A 22,250-nucleotide genomic window follows, 5' to 3' on the forward strand; every position below is an offset into this window, starting at 1 on the left:
TTGCCTTCAGATGTTGTTGGTGCTTCATCACTGGAAGCTTTCAAGAAGAGACTGGACTGCCAGCCTTCAGAAATGGCATGGGGGGGTCTCCTGCTTGGGCAGAGGGTTGGATTAGATGACCTACAAGTCCCTTCCAACTCTGTTATTCTATTCTGTTCTAATATAAAGACTACCCAATTTATCTTTTGTTTTCTAAAATGTCTGTGCATCTCATACAAGATTTAAATAGTTTGATTTTAATAGCTTAAATTTGTATTTTCTAGAACTGAATACTTACAAATATTTGCTTGCTCTTACTTCCCAGCAAACCTCAACTCAACCTAAGAGTAACTTCATGCCAGTCTGCAGTCTTAAAGGTTTTTTGTTACAACATACAGTACTGTAATTTGTTATAGTAGGAAGGAACAATACTTTTTTCACTTTATGCCTGACTGCCTGTCCTTCTGGTACAGCTGGCTTCAACCATTTTCAGATGAAACATTTCAAAAGGCGACGTTTTTTCTTTAGCTAAAATGCATCTCCTAAACTTTTGACAATGTGTTTACTTTATTAACTAGTACAAGGAGTCCTCAACTTACAGCCACTCATTTAGGGATTGTTTGAGGTTAATGACAGCACTAGAAAAAAAAATGACTTCTGACCGGTTCTTGCACTTACAATGGTTACAGCATCCCTGCAGTCACATCAGAATTTGGGCCCTGGGCAATCAGCTTGGATTTATGATGGTTGCAGCATCCTGGGGTCACCTACAGCTTTCCTAAATGGCTTCCAGCAAGCAAACTCAATGAGGGAAGCTGGATTTGCTTAACAACTGCATGCTTAATGACTGTGGTGATTCACTCACCAACTATGGCAAAAAAAAGGTCACAGACTCAGATGCAACTCATTTAACAACTCTCTTGCTTAACAATGGAAGTTCTGGTCCCAATTGTAGTTGTAAGTTGAGGTCTACCTGTATTTATCCAGAAGAGCAGTTATCAAATTAAAGGTATCTGCTTTGCTGACTTAGCAATAGAGAGTTTGTATAACAACAAAAGAACATTATTTGTCAACCAAAATCACTGAGCTGAGAGTATCTTACCACCTCTCCTGTTTTATTCCTGGTGTATTTAAAACTACTGAGGTTTTTTTCCCAACTATTGCTTTGTTTGACTTTGACCATCAGAAATCTAATATTTCTTGTCTCTTCATGACTCATTCCCAAAACTCAGAAACTTAAAAAACAAACAAACAAATTATGAGAGAAAAGTGCTACTTGAATGGGAAGGCATTTTCTGCCACACTTAATGGCAGACTAAACCCCCACCATATCACCAATGCCCTTCAATCCTGACTTGCTCTACCTAGGAGTAGTCTGGTAGAAGAGAGAATTCCCTTTGTTTCATAAGCCAAGTCTCCATGGTAATATGCCGGGTTAGTTCTTTCATCCAGGAAAAGTGGATAACTTCAGATTGGTGATTTGTCTGCAATAAAGATTCATAAACTAGCCCGGTGGTGGTGAACCTATGGCACGGGTGCCAGAGGCAGCACTCAGAGCCCGCTCTGTGGGCACCCGCGCCATGCCCCGGAGGTGGCAACTGTCCCTCTTCAACCAGCCGCCTGCTAATTCGCCGAGGTCCCACATGGCTGAATGCATCCCAGCACAGCTGGTTTCCCTCCCCCCCATCCTGTCCCTCCTGGCCTCGCATGCTCTCCTTTTCCCAGGCACGACCCACTGCATCACCTCCTCAGCTGTTGGCCAACCATCCATCTCGGAGGCAGCTTCTTTGAACTGTTGGTGATGGGCTGCGGAGCCCCAAAGTGCACCTGTCGAGGGGCAGGCAGGCTGTGGCTACTGACGGACACCGTTGGCCCCCATGCGCTTGCTGGCCTCTGTGTGCAGGGGCCGATGGTGTTAGGCAGCAGCTGCCCCAGCCCTTGCCTTGCCCCATGGCAATGGCACCCCCAACCTGCCTCGCCTCACCCCACAGGATGAGTCTCCTGCCTACCACCCCACCTGCCAGAGACCTCCTGGAGTTCCCCCAACCCTGCCCACCCGCACAGGTGTCCCTCCCCATGAGCAACATTGAGGTGACTACACCCACCTTGGCCACACCCACCCAGTCTTGACCACCACAGCCACACCCATTCAGTGGGCCACGCTCACCTGGCACCCAGCGATAAATAAGTGGGTTTTGGGTTGCAGTTTGGGCACTCGGTCTCTAAAAGGTTCACCACCACTGAACTAGCCTATCTTGCTAATTCATTTGCTGGAGTCTTACGCAAAAGCTGAGCAAAAGTTTAAGGATGATTTTCTGTCTGGCTTTGGTGTGAAGTGTGACAGCAAAGAAAAGAGGCTGGCCATGACACTTCCCTCTTTCCACAAACAATAGTCAGTTTGCAGCCTCCCAATGTATCTGTCCTGCCAGTGATTACTTCACTTGGAGACTGTTTTGCATGCCATACTTTTTTCCTAATTTTCCCCATTTTCTTGATGCATCCCATCATGTGGGATAGGAAGAACTACTTGCCCTTCCTACTGTATTTACTAATCATTCTCCCAAATCTATCTTCCATTTCAGTTTAGATATCAAGTTCTACCTTCTCACTGACAACATCCAGCTCTCTTCCAGTCCTTTATCCTCCCCCTTTTTTCAAAGCCTGCATCACATTAAAAATTCCATATCCCCCATTGTTTATAATTTGTTCTCCCCGCAGAAACTTGAGGATCAATAAGCGCTGAACCTTAGAGCCAACCAGCATTTTTCTTTCCTCACCAGCTCACACCACCAGATTAATCAATGTACACCTACACTCCTGTCTGTCTGTCTCTTCTGTATCTGATATTGGTTCCTTCATTTCTGACTGGCAGGATGGCGAGGTTCAGCTGGTGCTCCTGGACCAGATGGAAGACCAGGATTTCCTGGAGTCTCCAATATATCTGGTATACCTGGCGATGTGGGCTCACCTGGTTTTGATGGAGTACCAGGTAATGCAACACTGCCGTATATTTAGTGGGGATGTATGAACTATAGTCCTATTCAAACACAATATGAAAATAGTTACAACGTTCAAAAAGGGAGATCACCAGTGATTTTAAAAATTACTGGATATTATTTGAGTCATTGTAACTATTTGGATTTGTTACAAGTATATTTAGCCTTTCTTCATCATGAAAATTAAATAGGCAAAATGGCAGTCAAGAATAATTAGATATAAATTCTGCAGTTAAGATTTAATTATAGGTCATGGCAGACCCCCTTCTTTTCAGGTGAACTCACATAGGATTAGCAGTGTAATTATAGTTATAATCTACAGTTGATAAGACGCATGATTTAAAAAATGCATAATTAAAAAAACTCCTTAGAAGATGTTTTGTGGAGTGGGAAAATGTGGACTTTAATAACATTCCAGGATTGAGGCAAGGCAACTGAACTATGAAATTCTCACATAGAATAGCAACTCAGAATTATGGCATGTAATTACAGAATTAATTAGACACAAAAATAGAATTTATTATAATAAGCCAAAAGTTTGGGTTTAGGTTCGGTTAGTAAGTTATGTGAATGTAGTCTTTATGGTTTGTAAACTATGGTTTATGATTTAGTATTAATTGTGACCCAGGCTGTTATAGCTTGTTCAGTTAAGCATGTTAAAATTAATGCAGTCATTTTATTAGTAGACACACAGTGTTAAACATTAGGCTTATGCATTTTCCTTCTTTGCATGTTATAATTAACATATTGGAGGACCCAAAATAAAATAAAAGTTTTGAATTCTGATTTTAGTAGTATTTTGGAGAGCAAGCAAAAGCTCATCCAATCATAATTTTGACGTGTCTTATGAAGTGATAAAAAGTAAACAAAATGACCTAGGAAATTAGTTAATCAGAGCTGGCCCATTTTGACATAATAGTAAACTATTTTTAGGGGAGATAATTAATCAGAGTGCTTCTTTTTGACCACTACTATAGTTTCTTTTCTATAAATACAGGTTGTGTTTAAATGATACAACTAAAACAAACTCCCATAAACCCATTACAGTAACTTAGCCTGGGTTATTGTGAGTAGGATATGATCAGGGCTGCGGCAGACAAGCAATCTTTGCTAAATGCAAACTACTGAAAAGGTTGTTAGCAAGATGTGGAAATAGTATAACCACCACCAGCACTCCACATTCCCAACAACCCAACAGTTCAGAACCATTATGGATGAAATTAGAAACATTTTAACCATCCCCATCTATCTTTCACTCAGGACCAATACAAAAGCAATCAAGAGTAGTCCGTGTCAAGCTATGAAGATTCATGGCCATTAGGAGTGCCATAGTGCTTCTAGCTTGCCTATAGTTGTGAGGGGGAAGAGAAAAGCTTGGGATCCACAGATGTTCCCTATCAGTGTGAGAGCCGAGACCGCCAAAGAGATGTTTTGGTAAACTGAAGTTTTCTTCTCATAGCAATCGCTGGAAGATTAATTGAATAATGTGACCTGAACTGTCAGAGAGGGAGGGAAATTTTTACTCTTTTAATTATCTGTTTCCCGCCAGAGCTAGTTTTCCTTCTATCGTACCAGTACGCTATGCCTAATAAAATTTGCATTAGAGATCACCATGTCTCCTATGTTTTACTTTGTTGGGCTTTTCAGCTGGAACTTGAGAGTCAGGTCTGGTGTTACAAACTTTGCCCTACTTACCTTTTGAAGGTTACCCTGGACCTCCAGGGACCCCAGGAACAGCTGGCTCATTTGGCTTCAAAGGAGAAGAGGGACTAAAAGGTGTGGCTGGAGAAGATGGTCTGAAAGGAATACAAGGTGACCAGGGCCAAGATGGAAGACCTGGAATACCAGGCTTGGATGGAGCAAAAGGTATGATGGGAAAACTCATTATGGAGAATATAAATTAGGTTACTTAGTCAGATGTGTAATAACCCATGCTTACAACTGTTTTGCCTTGAAGGATATAAAGGTGATCAAGGAGTCATGGGCTTTGTTGGACGAACAGGAATTTCTGGTGACTTTGGTCCCATAGGGCCTAAAGGAGATAGAGGCCCCCCCGGTAAGTAGATTGATTCGATATGCTAATTTCAGCAATTGCTATATTTAAACCAACACTGATTCCACAGAGCTTTATTATAACCTTATCCTTAATGTTTAATGTTTTAATTTTAACAGCATTTTCGGTAATAATTTACGTAGTCCTAAAACTGCACTGAAGCCTCCACTTTGTAATAAGAGAGCACCTATTAGTAATATTTATAGTCACAAGGAAGATAGAATATACTGGATCTTCTGTAGCTCATCAAACCTATTTATAGTACTGGTTTCCCATGAGTCAACATGCATTCTTGTCTCTCATTAGAGTAGATGGGTAGTAAAACAAAGTAACTGGAATAAAAATGGAGAGATTTGTGCATATAAACGACACTAATAACATGGGATAAATATTTAGTATCATTTGAGTTGGGCAGCTATATGATTTTCTTAAATTGTTTAATGTATTTATTTAAACGTTGCATAGGTGTTCAATTGCTACAAGTAGAAAAGTCTATCTACAAGATCAATAATTCATTTGGATTTTTAACTTTTAGGGTTTCAGGGACCTCCAGGTTCCCCCGGATTGCCACCTTTACTTCCTAAACTGGTTGCTGAGCAAGGGGCACTAGGCGCCCCTGGAAAAATAGGCCCCCAGGGCCCTGCAGGTGAAATGGGTCCTCACGGTCCCCCAGGAGACCCAGGTAGGAGGTTACTATCAAAAAGAATGGTGTCCATGGGTTCGTGAAGCTATTTGTTTCTCAAATAAAGACTGAGTAACACTTATTTCAAAGGAATATTTGGGGCACCTGAAAATATCGAGGCAGATTAAATTGTTATGCATCTCAGTGGCTTTGGCAGTTTTACGTGAAAGTGCTACAGGGATTTAATGCTCCACTAGTACATTTCATATCTGTCCCTGCTGCACTATCTTTACAAGCACATCTTATAGAGTGAATCAAATACAATATGCAACTGGTCATTTGTTCAAGGCAATATGGGCTCCCACTGTATTTTCCTTCAGAAAAGGTCCAGTTCTCTTTGTGTAGAAATTTAATGTTATTTGGAAGAAAATGTCGTGCTACAACAACACAGCTTCTGTTCTGCCACAGCCCTCCTGCCCTGCCCTGCTCCTGCCTTGTAATTTGTCCTTTTTTCAGATGAAATCTCCAGATAATTCTATTCTCATTCACAAATGATAAACTACAGTGTGCTGGCCATGAAATTTCTGATGTATTTGATTGAACTACTTCTGCTGAGGGCACCATGACCTGGTCCTGCTTTAGTTTCCTCTCTTAGGCTCTTACTAATAGCTTTGATATACAAAGCAGAATCTGTGAGCCACAGACACCTTCCATTGTTTAAAGATGCTGAGTGGATTTAATTCTTATTACTGTAGGAACTTTGTAACAAAACATCATAGTCAATTATTCTGTTTAATAACCTCACTTTTAAGGTTTTAGAGGACCGATAGGTAAACCAGGAGCACAAGGAGGAGGAGGTATACCTGCATCTCCAGGTTTCAGAGGTGACCAAGGAGGACAAGGACTGCATGGCCCAGCAGGCTTTGAAGGTAAATCCTAAAGTTCTTCTCTTTTTTTCCATCTTCTCAGACATTTCATCTGATTTAACTCTGCATCCAGTCTATTCATATATATTTTCCCAGTTAAATAAATGCAGGATTGCAACAACAGTCAGTCAGTTGAATGTGTGTGCAATTGCATGTGAGCCAAAATAATCTAAAGAAAAAAATATAGGGTTGTTTTTTTTACAGATAAGCACCTAAGCAACCATCACTTGAAAGATTCATGTAAGCAGTCATAAATTTGGAATAAACATTCCATGCCCTTCTCACACAAGAAGTAATTCAGACGATGCTTACCTATTTTTTTAAAAATATATCTATTAAAATTCTTTTTTAAATAAATAAATAGTGAGCTATTATTGGGGAAAAATGATATTGTATTCTGATGTTTTGCTTCATGTGAGCTTATCAGTTTTTAAAATTACTATTATTAAAAAGAATGTTAAAGCAAACCTTTCAGAAGTAATAGTGAGCCTGGCAGGTCCTACTGAAGGTATCTATTGAGGTTGCCTGCTTCTGTATAACAACATAGAATCTAACCCAACCCTTTGTTGGAATTTTTAACTTTTAAGCTTGGTATGCAGATAATATCTAAACGTTGCAGAAATGAAGAAGACTATAGACAGGTTCATCCCACAGTAGGGCCTCGGCTTTCCCACATATTCAGGAGTATGTATTTATGAGTAACATTGCATGCCCAATGTTGCCAACCCCAAAAACTGCCCTGATCACGACACCAGTGCAAAAAAGCAGTGTCAACCTGCATTTCCTTCCAGCAACCAATAAAAAAACATCACATCTTTTTCACTCCACAGTGTTCCTGTATTGCTACTATTTTAAGGACACTTCCTTTCTCCTTTGGAGAATAGCGTAGAAAGAGGACTGTGTGACACCCATGGATAGAACATGCTTCAGTCACCAGTCTTAATGCTAATAACACACCTTGCACGGTCTGATCATTTGAACATATTATTTGAACAAAATATATGAAACAGAAGTTGGAATGCTACAAAGCACAATGCACAAAGTGAGCCTCTTAGGAATGCTACTGGGTGGGAGGGATCTTCTGGGGAAAGGGCTAGCTTCCTTGTACACATGGGAGCTTTGTGACCTCATGCTCTGAGGACTCCAGATGGGTTCCCAGCCACAAAAAGAGATCTTGTTATCTTCAGATTGTAATGTATCTTTCGGCATTGGAGAAGTACTTTTTGATAACTGCTACACAATGCCAGAATCAGCATCCAATAAATTCAGTCCAATAGCTGTGGATTCTTTGCTACTTGTACTGAATTATTTAGCAGTAAATAAAGTTGCCATGATGTTCTTAGTGGGTGGCAATACCTTTAAAAGCAACATCCTGCCTTTATATTTCTCTAGGTGCAGCAGGCGTTCCAGGTAATCCTGGACTGCAAGGTATGCCAGGCCGCAGTGTTAACATAGGTTATCTTCTTGTGAAGCACAGCCAATCTGCTCAAGAGCCAATGTGTCCAGAGGGCATGAACCAACTTTGGAGCGGCTACAGCTTATTGTACTTTGAAGGACAAGACAAAGCACATAACCAGGATCTTGGTATGAATTTTAGCTGCTTAGTAAATAATAAACAGCATTTCAATCAATCAATCAATAAATAAATAACAGACTAGCCCTTCATTGTCAGATAACATAATAGACATTGTGTACCAGATTGGTACCAGGGTTTTTTAATGGCATAAACTCATTACAGACCATTTCAGCAGATGCATGGGTTATTGCTAAGCACATTGATTTGTGCTTAGATTGTAAGCCGCCCTGAGTCTTCGGAGAAGGGCGGGATATAAATGGGATTAAAAAAACATTATTATCTATGGGTTATTATCCTGAAAAAAGAGTATTTTCACCATGACTGGGCCAATATTAAAAATCTGGCAGGCAAACAGAGGAAAAGAAAGAAGTGTAAAAGGCTCCAAAGGTGGTAGTGTCCAGACAATAGTTCTTTAACATGAGACAAAAACTCATGCAAGTAATTAAGAACATCTACACTGGTTTGTTTCAGACTTACAAGCAGGTCTTCTGGAGGATCCTGCTGACTGTCTCAAAATAATGTATCAGCAAAATCCATGCAACGACTGACAACTATTATCAGTGCTATAACTGTTATAGCATTACTGTCATCATGCTACTTATTGTTACTGTTATTATTTAGATTTATATCTTTTTTTCTTAAGGAGCCGAGGGCACTTTATATGACATTCTGCTTCATTTAATGTCCAAAACAAGTCTGTAAAGTAGGCTGGGCTGAGAGAAAAATGACCCTAGCAAGTTTCCACGGTTGAGGGTGGATTTGCAGCTAGATTATCCAAGTCCTAGTCTAACATTTCAGTCCCTGGGCCTCACATACTAGTTTAAACTTCCTTCCCCACAGGGGGCCAGAAATCATGCCGCTGCCCCCATTTCCTCTTCTACCTCCTGCCATTTTCTCCTTCCTGTGCCCAGGCAGGGGACTTCAACATACAGCATAAAATCAGAGGGCTGGGAGAGACTCTGGGGGTCTTGTAGTCCAACCCTCTGCTCAAGGCAGGAGCCTTATACCATCCCAGTCAAATGTTGTCCAGTCTATTTTTGAAAACCTCCAGTGTTGAAGCACTCACAACTCCGGGAGGCAAGCTGTTCCCCTGACAGTTCTCACTGTCAGGAAATCTCTCCTTACTTCTAGGTTGGATCTCTCTTTAACAAACTTCCACTCATTACTTCTTGTCCTGCCCTCAGTCGATCCCCTCTGTTCTCTGTGACAGCCTCTCAAGTCCTAGAAGACAGTTATCATGCTCCCCTGATCCTTCCCTTTGATAGGCTAGATCAGGGGTGTCAAACTCAATTTCATTGAGGGCCGCATCAGCATTGTGGTTGCCCTCGGGGCCGGGTGGGCATGGCCAGGGTGGGCGTGGCCTGCTGGGTGGGCGTGGCTAGAGTGCGTATGGCCTACTGGGTGGGTGTGGCCAGCTCTACATCGTTCGCATCGAGGGTGCCTATGGGGGCCTGGGCAGGAGTGGGACAGATCTGAGCGTCTCTGGCAGAAGGAGGGTCTCTGGGCCAGGGCCAAGGCAGAGGGGGCCGTTCCCTCACTGTTTCCAGGATGGCTTCGCGGGCCACATGAAACCACTTCGCGGGCCGCATCCGGCCCCCGGGCCTTGTGTTTGACATGTCTGGGCTAGATATACCTAGCCTATCAAACTGTTCTCCCTCAACTGTCCATCATATGATTTAGCCTCCAGATCCTGTTGCTCTTCTCTCCACACATTCTAAGGTCTCAGCATCTTTTTTGTATCATAGTGAACAGAACTGCATGCAGTTTTCTAAGGGTAGCCTCTTTAGAGCAGTAGAAAGTGGCATTATCGCTGCTCAGGATCTTGATGCTGTTCCTTTGTTCATATAGCACAGGACTGCATTGACTTTTTTGGCAATTGCAGCACATTGGTGGCTCATACTTAAGTGGTGATTCACTAGGACTTCAGATCTCTTTCACAGTTACTGCTGTTGAGCTAGGTACCTATTCTGTACCTATGTATTTGGTTTTCCCTGCCTAAGTGTAGAACCTTACTTTTCTCACCCCTGAATTGCATCTTTTTGTCAAGTCTGACAAGATCCTTCTGAATCTTGAGTCTATCATCCAAAGTGTTAGCAATTCCCTCTAGTTTGCTATCATCTGCAAATTTGATGAGTTCCCTTTCTATCCCTTATCTAGATGAAGATGTTGAAGAGTACTGGGTCCAAGACAGAACCTTGCATGCTTCCATCCATGTAGATATAGTTCCATTAAGAATGTACACCAGGAGCAGTTGTCAGACAAGTGTGACTACCATACCTGCATCAATATGGCTGGTGAACCTGTTGCCCAAATGGCCACTCAAAGAAGCAGTAAGCACTTGCAATAGCAGCCAAATAGATAGTTGCTCTCTCATCCACATGTATATAGGCGGGGTACAGATGTTGTTTCTTTGGGAGACTTGTGGCCTGGATGATTTTGGGTGGCAAGCAGATCCAGCCCTCAGGACACAACTCCTAAGATATCACAATGGCTCGACCTCATGGATTTGTTATTGCACTGACAGAAACTGGCAACAGAAATGTTAATAAAATTGTTGAACAAAAATAAATAGGAATAACTTGCATCGATTTTTATTTTGGTGATCAAATAGAAGCCAATATCACATCTATGGTATTTACATCTGACATAAAAATATTGCAGTTAACAGATTACAGCAAAATTAATTTGTGCTAGTTGAGCTATTTGTAAAGCTATCCTAGCTCTCTATTCCATTCACTTTTACTGCCAGAGTTCTAAACCATGGGCCTGGAGCATACAATAGAGAAATCTAAAAAAAAATATCCTGGTGATGGAAGCATTTTGGCACTTTGCTAAGTTCTCTAAAATATTAACATTTCTTCTTTCCAATCTTTCACAGAGAAGTTTCTGAAATATGGCACAACTTCAGAAGTACCTACGGTACTAGTTTATTGTTTTAAACTTCCAGAACAAGCTACCCCTGGAGACACATCGGTGATTATTCTCTGTGTTTATTCTTGTAGGCCTGGCTGGATCATGTCTGGCTCGATTCAGCACTATGCCTTTCCTTTACTGCAATCCAGGGGATGTCTGCTACTATGCAGGTCGTAATGATAAATCCTACTGGCTCTCAACCACAGCCTCTCTTCCAATGATGCCTGTGGAAGAAGAAGAAATCAGGCCCTATATCAGTCGCTGTTCTGTCTGTGAAGCTCCCGCTCTTGCCATTGCTATTCACAGTCAAGATGTTACTATCCCTCACTGTCCTGAAGGATGGCGCAGTTTATGGATTGGCTATTCTTTCCTTATGGTACGTGCTTCTTTTGCTGATTGGGGTACAGACTCAGAATGCTTTTAAAATTATATCCATATCCTGCTTTTATGTAAGGTTATTTATTTATTTAAACCGTTTATGGTGGCTGCCCAACTCACAAAATTGCAAATCTGGCTGGCTAATTATGGGATTAAAAGTAAGAATAAAAAGAAACTAACAGTAGAAACAACCCCCAATAGTTGGGTATTTATGGCTCTGATAGGCAGGCTGGGAGCTATTTGTCCGGCCCAAAACCAAGAATGGCACTTGATAGTTCTTCCAAGCTGACCTCTTTATTGTTTCACCCCTATAGACAAAAGGTTGCCAGAGTGAGGACTCTGCTGTCTGCAACTTAAAATATACTCTGTGAACTATTAGTGAGAGCCTGTCTTCACCCTCTTTCTTTCCCGTATAGCAACACCTAAAATGAGTTGCCTCTTACTCACCTGGAATACACTATCTCCCACCTGGGAATACACCTCACTACACTGCATCAATTTGTCTTATTTCATATAGATATACATGGGCTACACTATAGTTGACCAGGTTGACATTGAACACTTTGGCTCTAAATTATGGTTTAGAAAAAGGCTAGAATTGCATGTCATGCTAAATCATGAATTGCACACATCATTTTTCTCTCTTCTTGCTTTCCATATAGCTGTATATAACTACAAATGTTCTTTTGTTTTCTTCCATCTGGAGATTGGACCCTTCCCATCTCAGTGATAAACCCTCTTCCAAATGTAACAATTAGATATTTTTAAAAAGCTTTCATTGATACCTATGGATTAAAAAAAACCCACAATGGGGCAAATATGAAGTCCATAAATTTATGATCCTACTTAATTTTCTGGTTATTTTTCTGGTTATTTATTCACCCTTTTAAGAAGTAAAACATTGGCACAATATCATCAAAGTTCCAAGCATTTAGATTACATTTGAAAAACGTATGAGTCTATAATTTTGCCATATTAATTTATTCAAACATATATTAAACATTTAAGGTATGAGCACTTCAATTACAATTTATCTTTTTAATTTCTATGTTGTAGTTAATTATCTTTTTTGAACATACAGTGGCTTATGTCATTTCAGACAGCAAAATAAATTACACTGCCCACATTAGACTTTATTAGTTTCAGAAAACACATGAGGGTCTGACATGAGGGAAAGAGCTGCCTGGAATTGGTCGTATGTAGAAGATCTCTGAACAGACCTCTGTACTTTCCCACACTGATTTTCAGTTCATAAACGTAATGCATTAAGCTCCTATTCAGCACCAGTCAGATAAACAAGTGAAATCATAATGGCCATTACAGACAATAGCATCTGTGTATTTTAACTCTGAAATGATAGATGTAAAAAAAAAAAAACAACCCAGTGGACAATATGGGGCATATGGAACCTTTGTTAGAATACACTTGATTTACATCCCTCCTTCCCCGAGATGAAAGCTAGCAGATGGAAATTCTCCTCTCATTTTTATGGTCACCGCAACCTGTAATGTACTTTTGTATTATATTTGAATTGTTGTTATCTGGTTTCTTCTAGCACACTGCAGCTGGTGCCGAAGGAGGAGGACAGTCACTGGTTTCTCCCGGTAGCTGCCTGGAAGACTTCAGAGCCACCCCATTCATTGAATGCAATGGTGCTCGGGGGACCTGTCACTACTTTGCAAACAAATACAGTTTTTGGCTTACCACCATTGACCATCAATTTCAACACTCACCTTCTTCAGATACTCTCAAGGCTGGACTCATCCGAACACATATAAGCAGATGCCAAGTGTGTATGAAAAATTTGTAAAATAAACAACCCCCCCCCCAAAAAAATGCCACTTCAAAGTGGCATGGATCAGATTTTGTTGGTGCTTATTTAACTTATTACCTCATCATTTGAACACAAGTATTATCTGGAAGAACAAACACTGCAAGTACATATAACCGTGCAACTGTTCAGCCTTTGTTCATGTATTTGTGAGTTTGGTTTTACCTGCTGCAAATAATACAGTCTATGAGAATAAAACAATAGACAAAATTTCATTATTAAATACACTTGCTCTCATTTAAATCTGATTTATTGTCAAATGATATTTATCTTTTTCCTATGTATAACTGAACACTATAGTCATTGAATATTAAATAAACATTTAAACACAAATGCAAACTATGTTAGAATTTAGGATTTTAAACTGAATTTAGCAAACTCATTGTTAAAATATGGAAATGCCATTTCAACATACTCAAAACAATCAAAGAGCTGTATGCTTGCTCTTAGGGAGGGAGTCCTGAGGTCTTTGGTTACAAATCCAATAGAACTACAATGTTTTATGACTGAAGGAAACATGCACGGAATATACTTTTGTTACAATTATATTTCAAGGCCTTTTATTTTTATTAAGTAACTTTATTAAACATCCTGTTGCTATTAGCGCCTAATTATTTCTGCAGAGTCTGCAGAGAATGAACAATAAGCTTTTTGTGTCACTTGGACCTTTTTTTAATGCAATCTTATATTATTCTATGCAGTACCCTCAATGGATAGACATAGCGCATTAGACCAGAATTCACTTACCTTAATATTACTTTAGTATGGCTTGGAGATAAACAATCTATGGTGCTTTAGATGTTTATATTCTAGCTGGATTGATGAGTGATGGTGGTTTGGAATCCATATCTGAAAGTACTTTGCCTATTTAGACAAACTGTACTTTGCCTAATTCTGTTCAACCATTCCTGGGTATCACAGAATCTATGTCATAATAATCTCATAATTTCAGGAATAGCACAAAAGGAAGGTGTTTATAAAATTATGCCTTGCAGCTTCTCCAGTTGCAATTATAGCCACAGTCAAGAAACACCACACTAGAGAGTAACATTTATTATTTGTGTGTACCCATACTTAGGAATGTGGCATTTGTCATTCTTCCCAATGTAAGGATGATAAGAGAAATTCAGTATCAGAAGGAAGTGAGTGACAAAAAACCCATCTCCACCCAGAAGAAATTGGGACTGTACCTGGGAAGGTGAGAAACCACTTTTCTCATAGCAGTGAACCAAAGCTGTGATCATGTGCATACTTATCTGTACAAATGAAGCTGGATTGGCTTCCAAGTAAATATGCATAAACTTGCTGAGTAAATCAGTTTCTGTCCCCAATTCCTTCACCAGTATGGACAAGCAGATGAAAAGGAGGCAGAATTAGAACCTCAACACTGCAAGTGGCAACAACCCACTTTTGTTGGCAGGTACCAGGCAGCTGCCCAGACTCATCTGTAACTGGGCACTTGGGACTTCCCACTGTTTCCCAAAGTTTTTCCTTCCCAAACCAAATCCTGAATAAGAAATGCTCCAATTTCCTTTCATGTATTTCTCTTTTGTACTTATGATCGCAGTGTTTTATTTTGTATGATAAATAAAAGTATCAACTTTTTCTTATTGAATTGGTACGGGTTTCACAGACATGACTTAAATCCTAAAAAAAGAAAAAGAATTCCATGTAAAGAAACAACCTATATATGATCTGACTTGAAGGGGACAGGGCAAGAGAATCCAGGGAGTTCTTATTTATTTAAAAGGCTCTGGCACTTCCAACTTCACCATCCAGTAAACTGTAGCAGCACAGAGGTTGCATGGAAATGTACATATCCAAAGCATCACCCTTAAATGCAGAGCATGTAATCGCATATTCAAATCCTTTTAAATTCTTCACATTTAAGGAAATTCTGTTGATCTGTTTCTTAGATATCTGATAAAGACTGAAAAAGTTTCAGAATTAGAAAAGCAAAATATGGATTTAGAGGCCCAATGAATTTTTATGGATTTGCAGGCCGTGTTCTTCAGTCACCTTCCAATTCTCATTACTGTTAAAATTTATTTCATCCAAGAATGAGCCCAGCACTGTTATTTTGCTACCAAGTCCTAAAATAAATACCATAATAATGTACCATATTTGAGATTCAAAGACAAAATATATTCCAAGCATACTTTACCCTATAATCTCTAGTTTTATGAATTACTGTCACAAAGGTAATTAGTAAATTTTATTGCTAATATAGTCTTAAAATAGGCAGAGGTAAAGAGCTGTTTTGTGTCAATAGATTGATCAGCCTCGTAGTAATTTCTTTCACATTCAGAAATGGTAGATTTCTGTAGATCTGTAGAAAAAGTAATCTTCCTAACAAGGAAAAATCCAAGTTGATATTTTTATATATTTCCTCAACAACAGCACTGAAAAATCACTGCTATCATTGATACATTGCTATCACTGATTACAACCAAAATTTTTAAATAATTTTGATTCTCTAACAATCAAGTTGTTATATATATTGCAATCATCTCCATACCAAAACACATCATTTTTCCCCTGCCCTCACACACATTAACATTCCCCCAGCCATGTACTCATATCTACTTTTATGACTCTATTATTCATAATTTAACAAAAAATATGCTTAAATAATTTCACCAGAATCTGATCTACTACTGTAATAACCAAAAATATTTACTCTTACTGATTTAGAACATAAATAATTCAACAACCTCCTGGAATTTCAAAGTTTGAAGCTAATACCGTAGTACATTTATAAACATCATTAGTCCCAATACCACCAATTCACCACTGAGTTAAAATTGGCCTAAAACTGCAGACTACTTTGTAAGTTCCTTCAGGTACATTTTGTTATAGGAGAAATGGGCATACATTTTTTGCCTAACAACCGATGTCTGGGCTATATTGATGTTGACTCTATTTAATACCGTTCTATTGATCTGACTTTCTGTTTTGCTCTGGCTCCAGTGGCCACAACCATGCAATTAATGAGGAAGAAAAGGGAAGAATTGGTTTGCTACAATTCTTTATTTTGCTGGAAAAATATGGTGTAAAATAGCTGATCAATCTCTACCTCCTTCCTGAAATCTATTTCTTCATGTATAAAATCCTCCTTACTACATAAGTGAATGCCACATATCAAAAGATTCTTGCCAAAACAGATACTAAAGATTCATGTGTAAAATAGCATACAGTATCATAAATTTAATGTGGAAGGGCAGAAAAATCACAATTAATGGGCATTAAAAGCTTTCAATAATTGACTCCAAGCTCCCCTTCCCTGAAGTTTTTTCTCATTACGTCATTTAATTGTTACAAAAATCCATTCTTATAGAAAATGCAGTTTGTCTGGCTGCCCTTGTTATTTTTGCATTGTTATCTTTATTCAACTTTTTTTTTTGCAGTAACACTTTTGCATTGTTGCAACACTTTTTTGCATTGTCCTTCAATTAGTGTAAAAATGCATTCAATTATCTGCAGCATGCAGAGTGTGTGTTTTTAGCAGTCTTGCAGTTATTTAAGTCTACAGTTTGTGGTAAGCCTTCAGCTTTTTGTTGCAAAATTACCGGAACCACCATTTCAAATACAGTTTCAAAAAGATGGTCCACATTATAACCAGTTTTTGCACTAGTTTCAAAACACATTTTTTCTCCTGGTGGTGCATTTACCTCATCCAACATTTTATACTTGAGGATTTTCCTATAAAATGCTACAGCATCATTCATATGGATTTGTTTTTTCACCTTAGTAGAAATGGAACTATTGGAGGGCTTCTCAAACTGATACTTGTCTTCTGATTCTGGCAAAGAGGCACACACATCTGTCAGGTCAACTTTGTTCCCGGCAATAACAAAGAGGCAATCTGGGCTGGCAGAATCTGTTAATGCCAAGAACCTATCTTCAAGTTCCACCATGCTCTGTAGATTAGTTACATCATATGTGAGAATAACAGCTGCTGCTCCTCGGCAGTACATGGACCCAAGGCCGTGGAACTGCTCGCGACCTGGAAGAAAGAACACAATACTGAAAGATGATTAGGGGGCTGGAGGCTAAAGCATGTGAAGTACAGTTGCAGGACCTAGGTATGGCCAATCTAGAGAAAAGAATGATAAGTGGGGTGTGTGTGACATGATAGCGGCATTCCAGTATTTGAGGGGCTGCCAAAAAGAAGGGGGGTCAAGTTTTTAATTGGGGTTTTATATTTTTCAGGGATCAAATTTAATTATTTTTAATTGTTTTTAACTTTTGTATTGTATTGATGTTTTTAAATACCTTGTAAACCGCCTTGAGTCCTACGGGAAAAGGGCGGTATATAAATTCAATAAACTTAAACTTATTTTCCAAAGCACCAGAAGGCAGGACAAGAAGCAACGGAGACTAATCAAGGACAGAAGCAACCTGGAATTAAGGCGAAACTTCCTAATAGTGAGGACAATTATCCAGTGGAACAGCTTTGCCTTCAGAAGTTGTAGGTGCTTCATCACTGGAGGTTTTTAAGAAGAGACTGGGCAGCTGTTTGTCCTGAATGGTATAGGGCCATGGTGGCGAACCTATGGCACGTGTGCCACAGGTGGCACGCAGAGCCTTCTCTGTTGACACGCATGCCGTCGGCCCAGTCCTAGGCCTTCAGCTGGGTTTTATAAAACCTTTTCAATTTAAGCCTCCACCGCTGTGTGCAAAAAAAAAAAGGTTCAATCAATCAATTTCAACTTCTCGCAGGGAAAAAAAGATCTTGCAAAGTTGGAATTGATTGATTGAACTTTTTAGTCTCACGCAGTCTGCCATTCCCACCACAGCCACGCCCACCCAATGGGCCACACCCGCCCAATGGGCCACGCCCACCCAGCACCCAACAATACTTAAGTGGGTTTTGGGTTGCAATTTGGGCACTCAGTCTCTAAAAGGTTTGCCATCACCGGTGTAGGGTCTCCTGCTTGTGCAAGGGGTTGGACTAGAACAGCAAACCTCAACCTTTTGGGGACCAGCGACTTTTCCATGGAGAAGTTTTTCCATGGACAGGAGGGGGCGTGGTTTTGCATGTTGCCTGCATCCCACAGATGAGGCTTTGCTTGTTTGTGCAGCCCTATTACTGGCATGCTGTGGCCTGGTGCCAGTCCACGGAGCGGGGGCTGGGGACACCTCCAAGGTCACTTACAACTCTGTTATTCTGTTAAGAACACTAGCTTGACAATAAAAAATTGTCTAAATAAGAATTTCTGAATTTTCCCAATAGTTCTGATGCACTTTTGCAACAACTGATATATATATTCCTGGCCAGTATAAGGGAGAGAGATTTCCATTACTGAAATCTATCCAGTTCAAAGGGATGTGTGTGTTTTGTGTGTGTGTATACACACAGATACATACACACAAACACCTTCGAACTGGACAGATATCAGTAAGGGAAATGTCTCCCCGTTATACTGGCCAGGAAGATAAGGAAACTTTGTCCACACACCGCCTTAATATATAATCTCCAAAAGAGGTTGCTGCTGCTGCTGCTATTCCAAAATAAAATGTTAAAAATCTTGCCTACATTACTGCTACTGACGCAATATTGTTAAAACTTCTTTTGGAAAAGCTGCTTAAATTATGCCAGAACCCCCCCAAAAAAAACTCTTGGATGTTTCCAAAAGCTGAAATGTTGGGCCTAAGCTAAAACAAGAGCCAGGCGCCGGAGTGAAAATCCTTCCAAGGAACTGAGCGGGTGCGCTGCCGGAAAGAGAGACAAGCCGGTCGAGTGGCTCGCTCAGCTCCCGCGAGTGCCGCGGAAGGGCTCCTCCGGCCGCAAAGGCTGACTTCCCACGGCGGAGCGAGTGTGCGCGGCTAGCAAGCAGGGGTGGGCGTGTCGGGCTGCTTTCCCAAAGTTGGCAAAGTTAGCCGAGCGCGACGTCACGCCTCTTGTCCCGCGCACGGTCCGCTCGGCCTCGGAGGGAAAGGACGAGCCCTCGACGCCGCCCCCCCCCCGCCGGGGGAAAAACAAAAAAACCTCGCCGACGTGGCCCCCGTCGCCGTTCACCTGCCGTGTCCCAAATCGAGATGTTGTGGGGGCCCCACTGCTTGAGGTAGAAGGCGCCCCCGACGGTGCTAACGGTGTCCTGGAAGCGCCGCTCCATGTAGCGGTGCAGCAGCGACGTCTTGCCCACGTTCATGTCGCCCAGCAGCACCACCTTTCCGTCGGGTTTCATGTTGTCCCGCCGGGCGCGATGGCGCAGCCCCGTCCTCCCCCGGCGCTCCTGGAGTTCCTCGGAGAAGAGAGGCGGAGTTGCGCTTTCGCTCTCCTCCGAGGGCGGAGGTGAGGAAGGGAAAGGGAGGGCCGCAGGGGCGATCGGCGGCGAAAGCCCTATGGGGAGAGCTGGACGCTCGCAGGCGCTCTGAACGGCGGGAGCCGCGCTCGCCTCCTTCTCCCGGGAACGCGGCTAAGCAGTTAGCGCTGACGAAGATGGCTCGGCCGTGGTTTGCTTAATCGTGATTTACTGACTAAACCGCAGTAGAACTGTGGGTGACAAAGGGCAGCGAGGGACTGAGTTCCTTAGCACAGCTGTCAAAACCGGGCAAGCCCCATTATGATATACCCTATTTTAGAGTGAACTTCTGTATTAAATTTAAAGATGTGACAGAATATTTCAAATTGGGTTTAATGGAGAAATATGAACTAAAATAAGCAGCTTGCTCTCCGACCCACACACATACATAAAGCAGCAATATAAATGGCCTCATTTTCTCTCATTTCTTTGATCATTACACTCCCTTACAAAGTCCATTTAACTTTCATAACACTTTCTCTAATTCTAATGGAACTCAGACTAGTTTTTTACAGACCATCAGAGAGCTCTTCTTATTTTCTATGGAGATTTCTTTAGTGTAACTTGTTTCTGTGGAGTAAGTCACCTACTGAATATAAATGGTTTTACTTTTGTGTAAACATCCATAGGATTGCTGTACACCGGGAAAGAGCAACAGTATGATACCTCAGTCAATAAGAAAAACTGAATAAATGAAAAATGAGATAGTCCTCGACATATGACCATAATTGAGCCTGCAATTTTGGTCATAAATTGTGGTCATTAAGCAGCTCACCATGTGGCTGATTTTATTACCTTTTTAAAAGCGAATGAGGGTGGTGCGGTGGCACAGTGGTTAAGTCTCTGGGCTTGGCTGGAAAGCCGGCAGTCTAGGTTTGAGACCTGAGTGCCATGAGATGGGGTGACCTCCCGTCCTCGCCCCAGCTCCTGCCAACATGCAAATGTGAGTAGATAAAAAGGTATCACTTTGGTTGCAAGGTAATAGCCCTGTCCAGAATAACCAGCTTAGATGCTTATTAACCCAGATATACTTCTATATTGTTGGATCTGGCTGTGCCCAAATATAATAGCTAAGGATTAATTACTTTAAGAAATTCAAAACCCCTGCCTACTTACTCTAATCCTGTCTCTATCAAAATGATTAGATAACAGCCACCTTCCCTTAACCTCTCAGAGAGAGATGTTACATTATGTTATGCCCCTGTGCAAGCAGTTTTTACATGACCTACTGGGGGGGATGGGGGAGGAATTTCTCTATTTTCACACAGTGTGTAGCCTGTCATTTCATCCAAAAGTAAGGACTAGATTTTATAATGTCACTATCCCCTTCCCCATTAAACAGAATAGCAATAGTTGAATAGCAATAGGCATGGAGCTGAATTTATTCAGCTGTATCCTATAAGGTGGCTGAGAGTTTTTCTGATGACACAGTAAATAAAATTTAATTTTGAAAATCCAGGAAGAAAAAAAGGGAGGGCAATTGAAGGACTGTAATTCAGAAACTATAAATGTAATCCTTTTAGTAATTGTGTATTTTTTTTTACTGCCTTGATAGATTTTTGGAAAAAGGATAGAAATAAAAGATACTCCAAGCAGGGGTGTCATGCCAAAACCACACCCACTCCATTGCTGGCAATGGAAAAAAAGTTGTGATACATTCCACGTCACGTGACATTGCAAGTTTGACACCCCTGCTCCAAGGCACCGCATTTGGCTGGGGTGCAGAAGGAAGAGGCTGCTGTTACCTTCAATTCTTGTTGCAGGTTTCACACACTGTAAGCAACTGTGCAGAGTTATGAGTTTTGCTTGATCCAATGCAACTGGTAAGTGAGTTTACTCTGTTGTGAACTTCAGTCCTGGTTCACAGTAATCCTATGTATTATGTGAAGCCAGTTTCCTTTTGAGAAAAAGAGGGAACCAAAGAAGAGTGGGAACACTGGGTGTTCTTGTTTCTCTTTGTCATCTGACCACATTGAACACCCCCATGACATAGTGAGTGCTATGCTTTCTTCCTTTTTATTTCAGCATAAAGCAAAATTAGTTGCGAAAGGCTACTGACCTCGTGTTCTTTGTGTATACTTTGTAAAGGCACCTGTGTATACTTTGTAAAGGCACCTGATTGGCTCTTACGTGTTTGTGCTGAACTTTTAATCACATATCTAATCAGCAGCCGTTGTATTTTGCTATACTACAATTATCTGGTTATATTTATATGCACAGTACCTCTTGTGTAATTCATATATAGGTAAGTTGTATTGTGTTTTTGGCTAGGTCAGGTCTGGTTGGCAAAACGATGGCAACAGAGAGTTAGGGTGCTTTATATTTCTTTGCTTCCATTTACTGTCCATGTAGGCTTTTGCAGTTCTAGTGTTAAAACCTCTACTTTGGTTTCCCAATGTTGAAGTCGTGCTACTTTCAACATTCAACAGGGGAGTTAAACAGGGGAGTTACACTGTGATGTTAAACAAAGTGGGGAGGGGAAACCCTCGTATTTGAAATGCTGAAACATTTTTAAAGCATTAAAGATTTTAAAACATTTTTGTCTGAAGACGCAGGGCCGGTCCCCGCTCAAACGGCTTCGCTACAAATCGATTCCTTCCAGCAGCGGCCTCTTCCGCAGGTGTCCCGCTGTATAAAGACGGCACGCTCAGATATGGCCTCGCATTGT

At 40.9% G+C, this 22,250-nt stretch overlaps 2 protein-coding genes across 2 annotated transcripts in view; one reads left to right on the plus strand and one right to left on the minus strand.

The window, feature by feature from the left end:
* Positions 1-15,300, plus strand: part of COL4A2 (collagen type IV alpha 2 chain) — a 201,561-nt gene extending 186,261 nt beyond the window's left edge. Inside the window, exons 41-48 of the mRNA XM_081313055.1 lie at positions 2,852-2,968; positions 4,680-4,841; positions 4,933-5,031; positions 5,564-5,710; positions 6,463-6,579; positions 7,969-8,160; positions 11,155-11,441; positions 12,999-15,300. Of these exons, the coding sequence (XP_081169181.1) occupies positions 2,852-2,968; positions 4,680-4,841; positions 4,933-5,031; positions 5,564-5,710; positions 6,463-6,579; positions 7,969-8,160; positions 11,155-11,441; positions 12,999-13,253 (1,376 nt within the window). The 3' untranslated portion in view covers positions 13,254-15,300. The remainder of the gene's footprint in view (positions 1-2,851; positions 2,969-4,679; positions 4,842-4,932; positions 5,032-5,563; positions 5,711-6,462; positions 6,580-7,968; positions 8,161-11,154; positions 11,442-12,998) is intronic.
* Positions 15,301-15,929: 629 nt separating this feature from the next.
* On the minus strand, positions 15,930-19,517 carry RAB20 (RAB20, member RAS oncogene family). The gene is made up of 2 exons (XM_081315414.1): positions 19,297-19,517; positions 15,930-17,280 (listed from the first exon to the last, which is right to left on the minus strand). The coding sequence occupies exons 1-2, from the start codon at positions 19,463-19,465 to the stop codon at positions 16,748-16,750; spliced, it is 702 nt and encodes a 233-aa protein (XP_081171540.1). The 5' UTR covers positions 19,466-19,517; the 3' UTR covers positions 15,930-16,747.
* Between the last annotated feature and the right edge of the window lie 2,733 nt (positions 19,518-22,250).

Source organism: Vipera berus (genome assembly GCF_964194415.1).
Source record: "Vipera berus genome assembly, chromosome: 1".
NCBI lineage: Eukaryota > Metazoa > Chordata > Lepidosauria > Squamata > Viperidae > Vipera > Vipera berus.

Coding starts and splice junctions, on each gene's coding strand:
- RAB20 (XM_081315414.1), bottom strand. CDS start 19,465: ATGAAACCCGACGGAAAGGTGGTGCTGCTGGGCGACATGAACGTGGGC. Junction 17,281..19,296: donor CTCGATTTGGGACACGGCAG/GTGAACGGCGAC, acceptor TCTTTCTTCCAG/GTCGCGAGCAGTTCCACGGC.